The following is a 13,684-nucleotide window of genomic DNA, read 5'->3' as shown; positions in this document are numbered from 1 at the left end:
TCCATTCAGGATCATAGAGAGAGTGGGTGCAGTGGCATACAAGTTGGACTTGCCATCGGCAATGGATGCATACCACAATGTGTTCCATGTATCCCAACTCCGGAAATGCTTGTCTGAACAAGACATTGTCTTGCCTGAGGTTCCTGCTGACCTTGGTAAGGACCTGACTTTGGAAACCTTGCCGGTTCGGATTGTGGATCGGTCAGAGAAAGCTATGAGAAAGAAGACAGTTCCCATGATCAAAGTGGTGTGGGATTACAATGGTAAAGACCTCATCACTTGGGAAACAGAAGCAAAGATGAAAACAATGTATCCGGAGTGGTACAGACAATTTCTTCCTGATGAAACACTTAACATGGATTCGAGGACGAATCCCAAGTTAGTGGGGGAGACTTGTCATGTCCCCGATCCTAGATAGGATCGGCCGGACGGGCCATGGTGCGGGGAGACGCACCAGTCAGATCATTAGACCTTGAGACAAGCGTATCATGGCCCTGAATGAAGGTTAAGGGCATCAGTCAGCTGAGACTTAACCAGGATACGATGGAAATAAGGGTAAAGGGGCTGGGTGAGTGTTTAGGCAGCTGGACGAGTGTTGGTTTGAGTTCAATCAGCTCGGTTCAGCTGGTAATCAGTTCACCATGATCTGTTCAGCTCACAGGAGCTGGTGGGCTAGCTCAATCAGCTGGGAACAGCTGGGGGTCAGCTCAATCCAGTGAACGGTGCGTTTTCGGATCAGTGTGGGCGAGTCCGGGACGGTTACTGGGCGGGCCGATGGTCCGGGTGCAGGACGGTTCGACCAAATGGGTCTTAGGCTTGGGATAGGGAGCGGGCAAGCTCCCAGAGTGTGAGCTGAGGCTCAGTGATCGATTTGCCAAAGGAAGAAAAGGGGAGAAACCGCCAAGGGGCGGTTATGGGACGGTTATGGGACGGTTATGGGACGGTTTTGGGAAGAAAGGAAGGGATTTTGGTAACTGTTCGCCCAGGCGGTTGGGGACAGTTTAAATCGTCTTCTCTCTTTCATTTCTGATCATTCTGGTCGGTTTTTACTCATTCCACACAGAGAGAAACACAGAGAAAATTCAAGAGAGAAAGAGAGACAGAAACTTTGGATCGGCCGATTTGATCCAAGAGATTGTTCTTGAGTGTTCCTGGTGTGTTTGGGCGTGTGATCAAGAGGATGGATTTGAGACAGAAAGACAAGGAGAAGGCAAAGGAGAAAGAGAAGGAAGTCGCCCCTGGAGACCGAACTCCTAAGGTGAGAGGTGTGGCCAAGAGTAACCGGACAAGGCCGCGGATGATGGCCGTGTGAGCCTGGCCGGTTTGGATCGATTGGTTACTCCTTACTCTGACTTCTTCTACTCTGTTTCTTCATATATGTTGTGCTATGGAATGTTTTATGTTGTTACAGGAAAGGATTCATTGATCCTAAGGCCTTGGCCTGATCAAATTCCCATGAAAGTCCCTTGTTCTTGTGTGGGCTGTTCATGGCCGAGATCACTATGATCTGAGCCGATTCTTTTGAATCTGTTTATGGGAATATTTTTCTTCTGAATTATCATGAATTATCATAAATTTTATTTGGTATTTGGATCTCTTTTTAAAGGGGTCAGATTTGACATTTTTGATGATTGTTCTTGACTAGATTGGATCCGACCATGCAATGTGATATGATTCTTGTTTTGTAATTTAACCTTGTGATTGTGTGGTTGTTTGTGTTGGATCCAGGACCAGAAATGGACCGTGGTAAAGGAAAAGCACCATGAGGACCGCGGCCATGGGAAGATGTGTGGTGATTGGGTTGATTCTGAAAATTGTGTGATTATTGTAGCCTATTGTGCAACTTGTAAACTTATGCGATTCTAGTATGTATTCTATTATCTAGGATGATGAATGATGTATGAACCTTGGTTAATATCTATGAAGTATCCATTTTCATTAGTTGATGCTTGATTGTTTAAGTGTGAATGTTGGAACCTCAAAACTCTGAAAAAGACTTAGAATTATTTAACACTTGAACTTGAATATGAAAGATGGAATTGGTTGCATTGTTTGGTGAGGCCGCGGTCTGGTTGGATTGACGAATCCAGGATCGGGTCTTACAATCAGCCTTGGTTACAACATAAACAAATATCAGAGAATTGTCGATTCGTAATCCCATAAACGATAATCAAAGCGTGTAAAATCAAACTTACCTCGTAATTCTTGCAGGTGAAGAACCGCTTCCCCGGAAAAGTGTCGTAGTCGTCCTTCCGGCGAACCTCATCAATGATTCTTCCCCCACATGGACACCTTCTAGGAATCCCGTACTCTGAATCGGCCACGGACCCTAACCTGTTGATGTAATCGTTTTGCCTCTTTGAATGTCTTCTCTCCTCTGCCGGATCCATCTGTGCCACAAATCAAAATTATTAGCACATAATAACGATAGACTATGATTAAATGAACCCTCAATCGAACTCCCATATCGATTAACCCTAAAAAAATCCTCAAATCAATTTTAAATCACACAAATCACAAATCCCTTTCGAACACACAATCGACGCTAACACACCGTGAATCTACTCGATACTGACCTAAGAGCGTCGAGAAGAGATAACAGAATCGATTTGATGGAGAAAACCTCCGGAAATCGCCGTCGCACGGAATATCGCCTCGGAGAAAAGAAACCCTAGGTTTTTCAGAGAGGAGAGAAATGAAACGAGTTATGCGGAAACCCTATTTTGGTCGTCGTCAACACGGAAAGGAGAACCCACTCAGTGATCGACGCGTGGCTTGAACTCGCCTCTTACGGGTTCACTCGTAAGGCCCGGTTCATCGAATTAAACTCATTTTTGATTTTCTTTTAATCATTCGGGCCTAAGAACTCGAACCCACGAACCCGGTAAAAACCGCTAATGCGGAGGTCTAAAATTGTCAAGGAATTACACATATTATATAAGTATAATTTTATGAGAAATATATGTCCATTTAAAAAAATTTAAATTACAGCATATAAAGAAAAACGTATACATTTTTATTAGCATAATTATTTGAATGGCTTTTATTTAGTTAGAAAGATATATATCAAATAAAATGAGAGGGAAAACAAACAAAAATATATGTATGTGATCAACGGTTGTGAATGTCTAAGAGCAAAAAATGTCTTATTGCATAAAATATTCAAAATATCATAACCAAGTTGTTGATATAATTATAACATTAATTTTCTTTTCTCTTGTGTATATTGAATCCAATTCCCCATTATTTTTTTGTTATTGTGGATAATTTCATCTCTATCAAGATGCACTAATTAAATTCATCTCGATAAATATTATTTTATGCTAAAATTTAAAATCCTAATATTTATGCTAAAATTTAAAACTCATTTGGATGGACCACTGATTCTCACTTTAACACAAAACAAACATTAATAATTTAATATTATCTCCTTCCAGATTGATAGACAAATGAACATGCCCAATGTAACACTCCATGCAAACAGCTTCATCGAGCTCGAGACAAACTTAATACAACACCACAACAGCACTTTCAAATATTTTTGCATCAAGCCGATTATATATAAAAGATAGAGATGTTTTAGTGAATTATAACAAGACTGGGCTGGTTTAGTTGTCCTTAGGGCGGAACTTGCAAGCGGTCTTGAGCTCCGCGGCAGGTTTATCGCCGGCGAAACCAGCGTCAACCCAAGCCGAGTATCCTCCCTCCATGTTAGCCACATGCTCGTACCCCTGCAGAGTATTGATATACGAATATATAATATAACTTATATAAGTACGATGATTATTTGTGTATATAAAAAAAATTGTATATATTGTTGTGGAATTGACTCACCGCATTGAGAAGATCGACGCAAGCACGAGTTGCTCTTCCTCCAGAATTACAAGCCTTAAAAAAATAGTATTAGGAACATTTTAGATGATTTTAGAGTATCTATAGGATACTTCATAAGAACTGTATTCCAAGAAATATCCCTAGAAATCAATCTTAACATCAATTTCTATCGAATACATAACCAGTCATCACTTATTACATTTTCCATTTTCTTTTGCATCTATCGGTGTAAGCCATTATATTGTTTTGATCCTAATGTCCATTTTGAAAATGTTTTTTACAAACAGAGGCAAATTCTTCATTTGTAAATTGATCAATTTCAATGAAATAAGCATTGCCTTCTCTCTTTTTTGTTAATTTTCCCTCTAAAAGTTGGGTTTATATTTCTGGGGGTTTCCTAATCTTGTAAAATAAAGTCTAAGACCACACACTTTTTATCAAAAATATCAGATATAAAATTATCTTAACTAAAAAATCTAAATCCAATATTTGATAGCAAAAAATAGTCATGAACTCATGATTAAGCGAAGCTTACCACGATCAGATTGTCATCTTTCTTGCAAACCGATGCCACTTGCGGAAGGAAATCCGGATTTACAATCCTACCTACAAACCATTCACAATAGTTTTTCTTTTTAAAATTTTATTGTCAGAATTTTTGCAATATGGCATTCTGCAAAATTTTCAAAAATTACCTTCATCTGTTTTGAACATGTAAGGTATATTCAAGGCATCATCAAAGTGGCTCTTTGCGAATTCTTCGTTTGTCCTAAAATCACCCATAAAGATCAAAAATTATTTTTATACATAATTATAATATAAAACATGTATTAGAGAAGGATAAAATGAAATAATATATATTTTATACTTACCTAACATCGAGATATCTATGATGGCCAATGGTAAGCAAACCTTTTGCTGTATAGACATCAACACTTTCAACATCCTCAAAACTGTACAAAAATGAGACAACAGAAATCTAAGACTCAAGAAAGATATATGAGCATATACATACTTAGGATAGAGATTTGATTTTATTCTCACGTCTTTGTGTTTGTTTTCTCCATGGGAAAGCCTTGAAGAGATGTCTTGTTAGATCTTCTTTTGTGGGGGTCTTCTTCTGATATGATAAAGGTTGAAGAAAGAACATATGAATACGACTTAAAAGAGTACGGCTTAAAATTATACAACTTGATCATGTATATGTTAATTTATTCAATTATAAAGTGTAACAAATAAGTTGACCAACTATTTTTTTATTTTCATGACGCGGATCTCACGATTAGTGTCTAAGGCGTACAAATTAAGAACCACAAAAGGTTTCAGCCTTACCTGGTCTCTCTTTTGGTTGGTGATTCTACGTCAATGGTTTGCTTCGGTCCTCTTGTACCGGTATCGTTCCTTCAAAAGAGTTCTTATGGAGAGATGTTTCATAAAGAGAAACATATTGAGAGGTTTAGTTTTGAGATAGTTTCTAAATGGGTTTTTAGTAATTAAACCCCTCAACTAAAGATGAATCGTAAAAAAAACCCTCAACTAAAAATCCTGTGAAATAAACCCTCAACTTTAGTTCCGTTAACATATGTTACCCTCCGTTTAAAAAACCGTGACGGAGGGTGACATATGTTAACGGTTTATAAGTTGAGGGTTTATTTCACTGGATTTTTAGTTGAGGGTTTTTTTCACGATTCATCTTTAGTTGAGGGGTTTTATCACTAAAAGTCATTAAATATTATTAAATTATTTATTATCATTTATACATTGTTTTAAGATTTATAAGCTTTTAAAACTAATTTATAAATTTTAATACATTAATATATTTGTATATTAATTTATACATCTTAAATTAATAATTTTTAACACTACTTACAACTTATTATAACTTTGAAATATTAAATTATTTGATATTTGGAAATAGTGATATAAAAAAATTTGTGTGTTTATATCGTCATTGTCAAATATGAAATAATTGAAAGTTTCTAAGTTATATTAAGTCTTAAGTAGTGTCGAGATAATTCATCCATGAAGTCAATCTTTCTATTTAGAGTATGACGCACTTTTTCTTTTTTTCATGATTTCTGTCATCCGGTTCATACTTCTCCCCCCTCCAAAATAATGCATGATTATTTTTATTATCATTGATTTCTGAATAACTACATTATATTTTTATTTTCTTGATCAATAATATATTTGAAACATAAAGTAATACAATAAATCAAGAACAATATAGGAAAATAGGAAAGTATGAGTCTGATGACGAAAATTATGAAAATAAGAAAAAGTACGTCATACTCCAAATAGAAAGATTGACTTCATGGATGAATTATCCTCAACACTACTTAAGATTTAATATAACTTAGAAACTTTCAATTATTTGATATTTGAAAATGACGATATAAACCCACAATTTTTTTTATATCACTATTGCCAAATATCAAATAATTTAATATTTTGAAGTTATAATAAGTTGTAAATCGTGTTGAAAATTATTAATTTAAAATGTATAAATTAATTTTATAATAGATTAATGTATTAATAATATACATTAGTTTTAAAGGCTTACAAATCAATCTAAAACAATGTATAAATGAATAATAAATAACTTAAAAACCCTTTAATGACTTTTAGTGATAAAACCCCTCAACTATTTTTGAATCGTAAAAAAAACCCTCAACTAAGTTTTCAACATTATAAACCCTCAACTTATAAACCGTTAACATATGTCACCCTCCGTCACGGTTTTTTAAACGGAGGGTAACATATGTTAACGGAACTAAAGTTGAGGGTTTATTTCACAGGATTTTTAGTTGAGGGTTTTTTTTACGATTCATCTTTAGTTGAGGGGTTTAATTACTAAAAACCCTTTCTAAATCTAATAAGAAGTGCTAGTTTTTATAATGGGCAATTGTCAATAATAGCACATTTTGAAGTTTATGTCTCAAAAATAGCACCAGAAGGAGAAAGTCACAAAAATGACATTCATTAAAGGGTAAAATATCCCTAATACCCTTGGTTTAAAATTAAATAAACAAACAAAAATAAATAAAAATAAATAAAATAAAAATAAAAAAAATGAAAAAAAAGATTTTTTTTTTTATAGTTTCAGATTATATGTTTTCAGATTCGAAATTTTTATAATTTTTTTTTTCAAATTTTTTTTTTTTTAATTTTTTTTTTTCAAATTTTTTTTTTATAATTTAAAAATACTTTTTGAAACTGTTTTTAAAATTTTTATTTTTATTTTAGTATTTTTTTTTTATAAAATTTTAAACCCTAATTCCAAAACCCCACCCCTTAACTCTAAACCCTAAGGTTTGGATTAATTAACCCAAGGGGTATAAGTGTATATTTACCTCTTTAATGAAACCTATTTTTGTGACTTTGAGCCTTGAGTGCTACTTTGGGAACATAAACTTGGTTTAGTGCTATTCTAGTCTTTTTCTCTTTTATAATCTTTGTGTTTGTACAACTTTAATTGGTATCAGAGCTCCAGGTTTCGAGACAATAACAATTCTCAAGGACGTGATAAAGGTCTTGCGATGAAGAAGAACCAGTTGTTTGCACCAGTTGCTCTGAGAGCTTGGAACATCAAACTCGACCATGTTCCCAAGGAGATGAAATTCACGAAGTGCACCAAGGAACCTGTGGTATATCAAAAGAAAGAGAAAGGGGAGCTTCTGATCATAGCTATATACGTTGATGACTTGTTTATAACAGGGACTTCGCTCAACGTTATCAAGAAATTCAAAGATGATATGTCAAGAAGATTTGAGATGTCAGACCTCGGGAAGGAGTTGATGGTCGAGATCATGAACAAAGAAGACAAGAAGGTCGTGTTGAAGATAGACAACAAGTCAGCAATAACCCTCACCAAGAACCCGGTGTTTCACTGTAGAAGCAAACACATACTCTCGAAGTACCATTTCATTCGAGAAAGTGTGGAGTTCAACTTGATCGAAGTTAAGCACGTACCTGGAGTGGAGAAGAAGGCAGACATACTCACTTAACCATTGGAAAGGATCAAGTTCGAAGCAATGCGCAAGTTCATCGGAGTTTAGAAGATAAACATAACTAAGTTTCAAGTTGGAATTAAGGGGGAGAATGTTGGACAATTCCAATTAACTTGAGAAGCAAGTTAACTCATTAAAGTGAAGTTTAATGGGTTAAGGAAAAAAAAAACATATCAAGCTTAGAAATGTTTCCATATTATTATTAGGAAAAGATGTAGCTTCGTCCTATTATAGAGATGGCAAACGAGCCCACCCGCAACCAAATGGCCCGCCCCGCCACGGGCTCAAGTTCAGTCGGGTCACAGCGGGCTGGCCCGCCGCGGGATGCGGTATCGAGAAGCAATGTCCAATCCCGCCCCGCCTAGTGCACAGGTCTTTGCGGGTAGGCCCGCGGGTCACCATCCAGAAGTTGAACGTCTCATTTGATGCTTAACTATAGCTTTTGAGTCAATGCTTCTCGATACAGTCATACAGATCAACAAAAGAAGTATATGAACCTCTATCATACGTTTCATCTCTACGTATCTTACATAACATTACTCTTGTGTTCAATACAAACATATTGAACCTTATCGGGAAAACATTATTCTTGTGTTGAATGGCATGTAGTATCAACAAGAAACTAAAACAGAAATAATCTTTGATGCGTATGCACTGATGTGTATGCATAAGAATGACATTAAGTAACAACACCAAATCTAAGTAATCATATCCAAGTAATGTAAATGAACACCCAAACAAAATCCAAACAATGTAACGTGGCCTCGGTAAAAACCTTATCGAGAAAACCCATTGGGACAAAACCCGACAAGGGAAAAAGAGCGCCACAAAATCCATAATGCGAATAAAAAAAAAACACCAGATCAAAATAAAAATCAAGTTTCTTCTTCTTCAACTTCAACTATCTCTTCTTCACCATCCATTTCATCTTCTGTAGATATTAAAAATCGAAGTTAATTAAATTTAAAGAACATGACACCCTAAAATATATAACAAAGTGAATAATTTACCATGTTCATAAGCTTCGAATCCTTTTAGCCAATTCCTACTACATATCAGAGCCTGCACATTTTTGGGAAGTAGACGGCTCCTGTATTTGTTCAGAACTCTCGAACCGATGCTAAAGGAGGATTCTGAAGCCACTGTTGTGATCGGAATGCTAAGCAGATCACAAGCCATTGCTGGCAAATCACCAAACCTGTGAGTATTATCTTTCAAACTAAACAATCAAGAGCAAGCAACCATATCATATGTAAGAGACGATCAAGAACAAGCAACCATCCACGCATAGACGATCAAGTACTAGTAAGTAGTAACCTATTACCTAAATTCTATCAGCTATAAGAACAGAAGAACACAACAACACAAGAAACAAAAAGATCTATGTACTAGTAACCTATTACCTAAATTCTATCAGCTATAAGAACACAAGAACACAACAACACAAGAAACAAAGAGATCTATGTACTAGTAACCAAGTATCTAAATTCTATCAGCTCTTATCATAAGAACTGGAGACGACATAAAAAAAAATAGAACAGAGACTAACCTGAGGTCCTTTGCCTTATAGATCGGAATGCAAGTGTGAAGTGTCCTTTGCATTCTCATATCGTTCTCCTCCTTGATCATAATACAATCCCCCACTCACCACATGTCATTATAAAGAAAAAGTTTTAGAAAATAGATGACTAAAATCACTTGAGTTTATATGATAAGGACATTAAGAAACAACAGGCCGAACATACTTCTGATTTCAATATCAAGACCGAACAGAGCGAAAACAGAGTATAAAAACAAACATCAATATTCTTTGTTCACGCAGACATCGCAAAAGATGAGAACAAACAACAATATTCTTGTTCACGCAAACATCGCAAAAGAAGCTCCATATATTCTCGATAAGAAGCTGTTTGATAAGAGATAACAATGAGACAGGACAACTTACACGATTGGTCATTGTGTAGCCGGTTGATTAGAGACAAAACAGACCCAATATCTTGTTCTTCTTTCACTGAAGATCATGTAATCCACAATAAAGAATTAGGGAATGAATTTTTATCTGTCCTTACAAATTAAATCACGGTAATGAGCAAAAGAACATGTAATCGAAAACTTTATCCTTACCTGAATGCATTGATGTTCATCAGCAACATCAAAAGGCCCTTAGTTCTTGAATCGTGGCTCAAAAGAAAAGAATTAAGCTGAAACAGCGAAGAGATGAGAGATGGATCAAACGAGAAGATGAAGAACATGCATAGAGAAGTGGAGCTTAGTGACGGATCAAAGAAGAGGAGAAGCCATTTCTCTCATGGTGAGAGCTAGAAGAGATCGGCTTTCCAATCGCCATCTCTCTCACCGATCGAGCTGGAGGAGATCGTCTTTGGCGGAGCCCCGCGCGTCCCGCGGTACACATCGAGCCAATCCCGCGTCTGGCCCAAAACCGCACAAGCCTTACCCGCAAGGCCCGCTTAAAATTCGGGCCTGTGTCTTAGAACCCAATCCCGACCCGAAGCAAGTTCACACGGGCCTGGCCCGCGGGCAGGTTCTTCTTTTGCCATCTCTAGTCCTATATAAATAGTTCTTATGGAGAGATGTTCCATCAAGAGAACCACATTGAAAGATTTAGTTTTGAGAGAGTTTCTAAATTTAATAAGAAGTGCTAGTTCGTTTGTGCAACTTTAATTGGTATCAGAGCTCCAGGTTTCGAAGATCGTTTACAAGAGGAGTTATAACTCGATCAAAACATGGGAGACAATAACAATTAAAGTTGAGTTTGATGGGTTTGTGCAATGTGGGACTTTAATGTTTGTGCAACTAAACTTTAGTTTTAGAAACACAAAGATTTAGTTTCTGATACCAATTAAAGTTGCACAAACACAAAGATTATAAGAACTTGCATTTCTAATTAGATTTAGAAACTCTCTCAAAACTAAACCTCTGAATGTGTTTTTCTTTGATGTTACATCTCTCCATGAGAACTCTTTATATAGGACAAAACTACATATTTTCCTAATAATCGTAACTTCCAAGCAAAGGCTTGAAGTTTAGTGATACTTGGCTCTAGTATTTCCTTTTCCTCTCCTTGCTTCAACAGGTTCTGAGCAATCCAGTATCCAAATTTGACTATGTATTGGCCATTGATATTTTGTTTTTATGTTTAAGACATACTATGAACGCTATATAAATAATATAGAAAAGATAGTCCATTCTATTTACATTGATTGAGCATTAATATAAAATAGTAGGAGAAAAAATAAAAGTCTTTGTTGATGAAAAATACGTTCATGAATTAAAATTCTAACCTTTGTCCAACATTCAAACAAAATGAATTTCATATCAGAAGCAATCATACAAATTTAAAGAGAAGAGAACTATCAAATTTGAAAAAATAACATATTGTTCCACTTTAAAAAAATGAAAACTATATTTGAAATACTATAGTGACCTTACATAAACAGATGCATTAAAACACATACTATACTATAACTTCCTTTCACCAAATATACTATAGTTCCCGAGTCCATCTTCTTCACCTCCTTCTCTTTTTCATACATGGCGATACAAACATTCAAGTGTTAAAAATAAAAGAGACAGCTAAGACGATACATAGACGACATCGATCATCAATGGTGATAATAAATCAGAGAATTCTATAGGTAGCGACATTGACCACATAGCAAATGAAATCATCGATAGTGTAGAAGAGTGTAACATCGGCAAAGGAGATTAAGAAAAGGTCAGGTTTCAAGTTCCAATTGATTCGATTTAAGATGCGGAGAAATATGTGAACAATTTAATTGATAAACAAAATCTTTGAGAGTAGAAAAAAAAACAAAGAACAAAGGATGAAGAGATTAAACCAGTAGATGCAAAAGGTGCTTTGATATATAAGACATAAAATTCGTTGAATATCGCAGTCACCTTTCCTCAGTTATCCAATAAATTATTATTTGTTTGAACCTGATACCATGCAATTTTCCTATTAAATATGTCATCTATAAATATCTTATTTTAAATATTTATGTTGACTATAATAGTAAATAATATTAATCTAATGTACATGAAATTTCTATATAAAAATATTACCTGAGAGGTTACTTTTTTATTTACGTCAATTCTTGAGATAATTAACTGGATAATTAATCTAGAATGTTTTATACATAAACTAGATATATTTTATTAAAATAATAACATAATATTATTTTAGAAATTCATTTTTCATACTTCTAAAAAATCAGAGTAAAATTACATGCATGATCACTAGAGAGTTACCTACTATTTATTTAATTAAGAGATGTTAAAATATACTGATGCTTTAAGGTATATAAAAACTACATATGTAAAAAGTAATAATAGAATTTTAACTATATTTAAAGTATTGTTCTATACCTTCAATTCTGTATAACTGTTTTACTTAATATAAATTAAAATAAAATCCTAAACTCTAATTAATAACTACTATAATACTGGATAGAAAGTATCAAAATAGCTTACTGTAAACCATAATATGATAATATACATATTTAGATTTTGAAATCTTTTATTCAGTACTAACTTTATTATAATATATATATTAAAATTTTAAGCCTTTAAAAATAAAAAGTATAACTACTCTATTATTAATTCATTTACTTACAGTCTCCATTTCATTTTCAGTTTAAAATTATTTTAATATTTCATTTGTAAATTTGATATATAAAATATAAAAAATAGTTTTGTAATTATTAGATGCAAAGAGTTGTCCATTAAATATATAAATTACCGGCTAAACATTATATTTAAAATAATTCAATTTTTTTTAAAAAATTAAATATTATCTTATCTATTTTGAAAAGATATATGTTTAGGTGTTTATATACATATTAAGAAAAATATTATTCTTTTTTAGAAATGTATCATATTTATGACTAACTATTTCTCACTTTTAAGACGATATAATTTAATGAACATTTTTGTCTCAAATCTACAATTTAACCTACTCTAATAAATATGCAAAAAAAAAAAAATCATTGAGTCAATATTTTTTCTAAAACATTGATTTTTCGAAGTGGAATGAGTTTTATTTTTTAATCTTTGAACGTTAATTAGTTAAAATTTTGTACTTAAATAAGAATAAATAGAAAATATGATTAAATGAGTCTTATTAAGTGATGAAGCATACTTTAAAAGTTAATTAAATATATAATTCAAACTCAATGATAGTATTTCAAATTTTACAAAAGATAAATTATAAATAATAATAAATAAGTTTTTGAAATGCACCACAAAAAATAAACTATATATGCTGTAAAATTTAAAACAATCTAATATTCTGAAATCTTAATTAAAAATAAAAAGAAAACTTAATATCATATTAATTGAGTTATTTGATATCTTTTTCAAAAAAGAATTAAGCTTTTGCCATTGACCAAACGCGGGTTTCGAAGGCTCCCACAACATATTTGACATGAATATTTTTTTTAATTATTATTATTTTAAATCGAAATAATTCCATTATGACACGTATGGTTCCGTTAATGACACGACACAATTCATAAACATTTGACTAACGGAAAAGAGGTCAACGTATAATTTAGCCTAATTTTATTAGTTCGTGTATAAAATTTAAAATAAATATACGTTGATGTATGTTTTAGCACATGTCATCAGTTCATGTACTGATTGAGACCGCGGCCTACTGTTGATATATGAACCGGCCGATTCCCCCCCCCCCCCCCCCCCCCCCGCTGTTGATATATGAACATGCCATCAGTTCAGGTACTGATTGAGACCGCGGCCTACTGTTGATATATGAACCGGCCGATTTCTCCCTCCCCCCCATAACGTTCAATTGGTCGTAC

At 34.0% G+C, this 13,684-nt stretch overlaps 1 protein-coding gene across 1 annotated transcript; it reads right to left on the bottom strand.

Annotated features, from left to right (window-relative positions):
* Positions 1-3,391: 3,391 nt before the first annotated feature.
* Positions 3,392-5,316, bottom strand: LOC103845953 (protein HIGH ARSENIC CONTENT 1, mitochondrial). Its single transcript, XM_009122870.3, has 6 exons — positions 4,879-5,316; positions 4,707-4,787; positions 4,530-4,603; positions 4,370-4,440; positions 3,835-3,888; positions 3,392-3,731 (listed from the first exon to the last, which is right to left on the bottom strand). The coding sequence occupies exons 1-6, from the start codon at positions 5,031-5,033 to the stop codon at positions 3,609-3,611; spliced, it is 558 nt and encodes a 185-aa protein (XP_009121118.2). The 5' UTR covers positions 5,034-5,316; the 3' UTR covers positions 3,392-3,608.
* Between the last annotated feature and the right edge of the window lie 8,368 nt (positions 5,317-13,684).

The sequence above is a fragment of the Brassica rapa genome, chromosome A07 (assembly GCF_000309985.2).
Source record: "Brassica rapa cultivar Chiifu-401-42 chromosome A07, CAAS_Brap_v3.01, whole genome shotgun sequence".
NCBI lineage: Eukaryota > Viridiplantae > Streptophyta > Magnoliopsida > Brassicales > Brassicaceae > Brassica > Brassica rapa.
Note: the sequence above shows the minus strand (reverse complement) of the source record. Positions and strands in the feature narration are given on the sequence as shown.

Excerpts from the sequence above, each read along its gene's own strand:
- LOC103845953 (XM_009122870.3), bottom strand. The coding sequence starts at position 5,033 with ATGATCAAGTTGTATAATTTTAAGCCGTACTCTTTTAAGTCGTATTCA. Across the intron at positions 4,604-4,706 it reads CATAGATATCTCGATGTTAG|GACAAACGAAGAATTCGCAA; the intron begins GTAAGTATAAAA and ends GGGTGATTTTAG. Across the intron at positions 3,732-3,834 it reads GCGTCGATCTTCTCAATGCG|GGGTACGAGCATGTGGCTAA; the intron begins GTGAGTCAATTC and ends AATACTCTGCAG.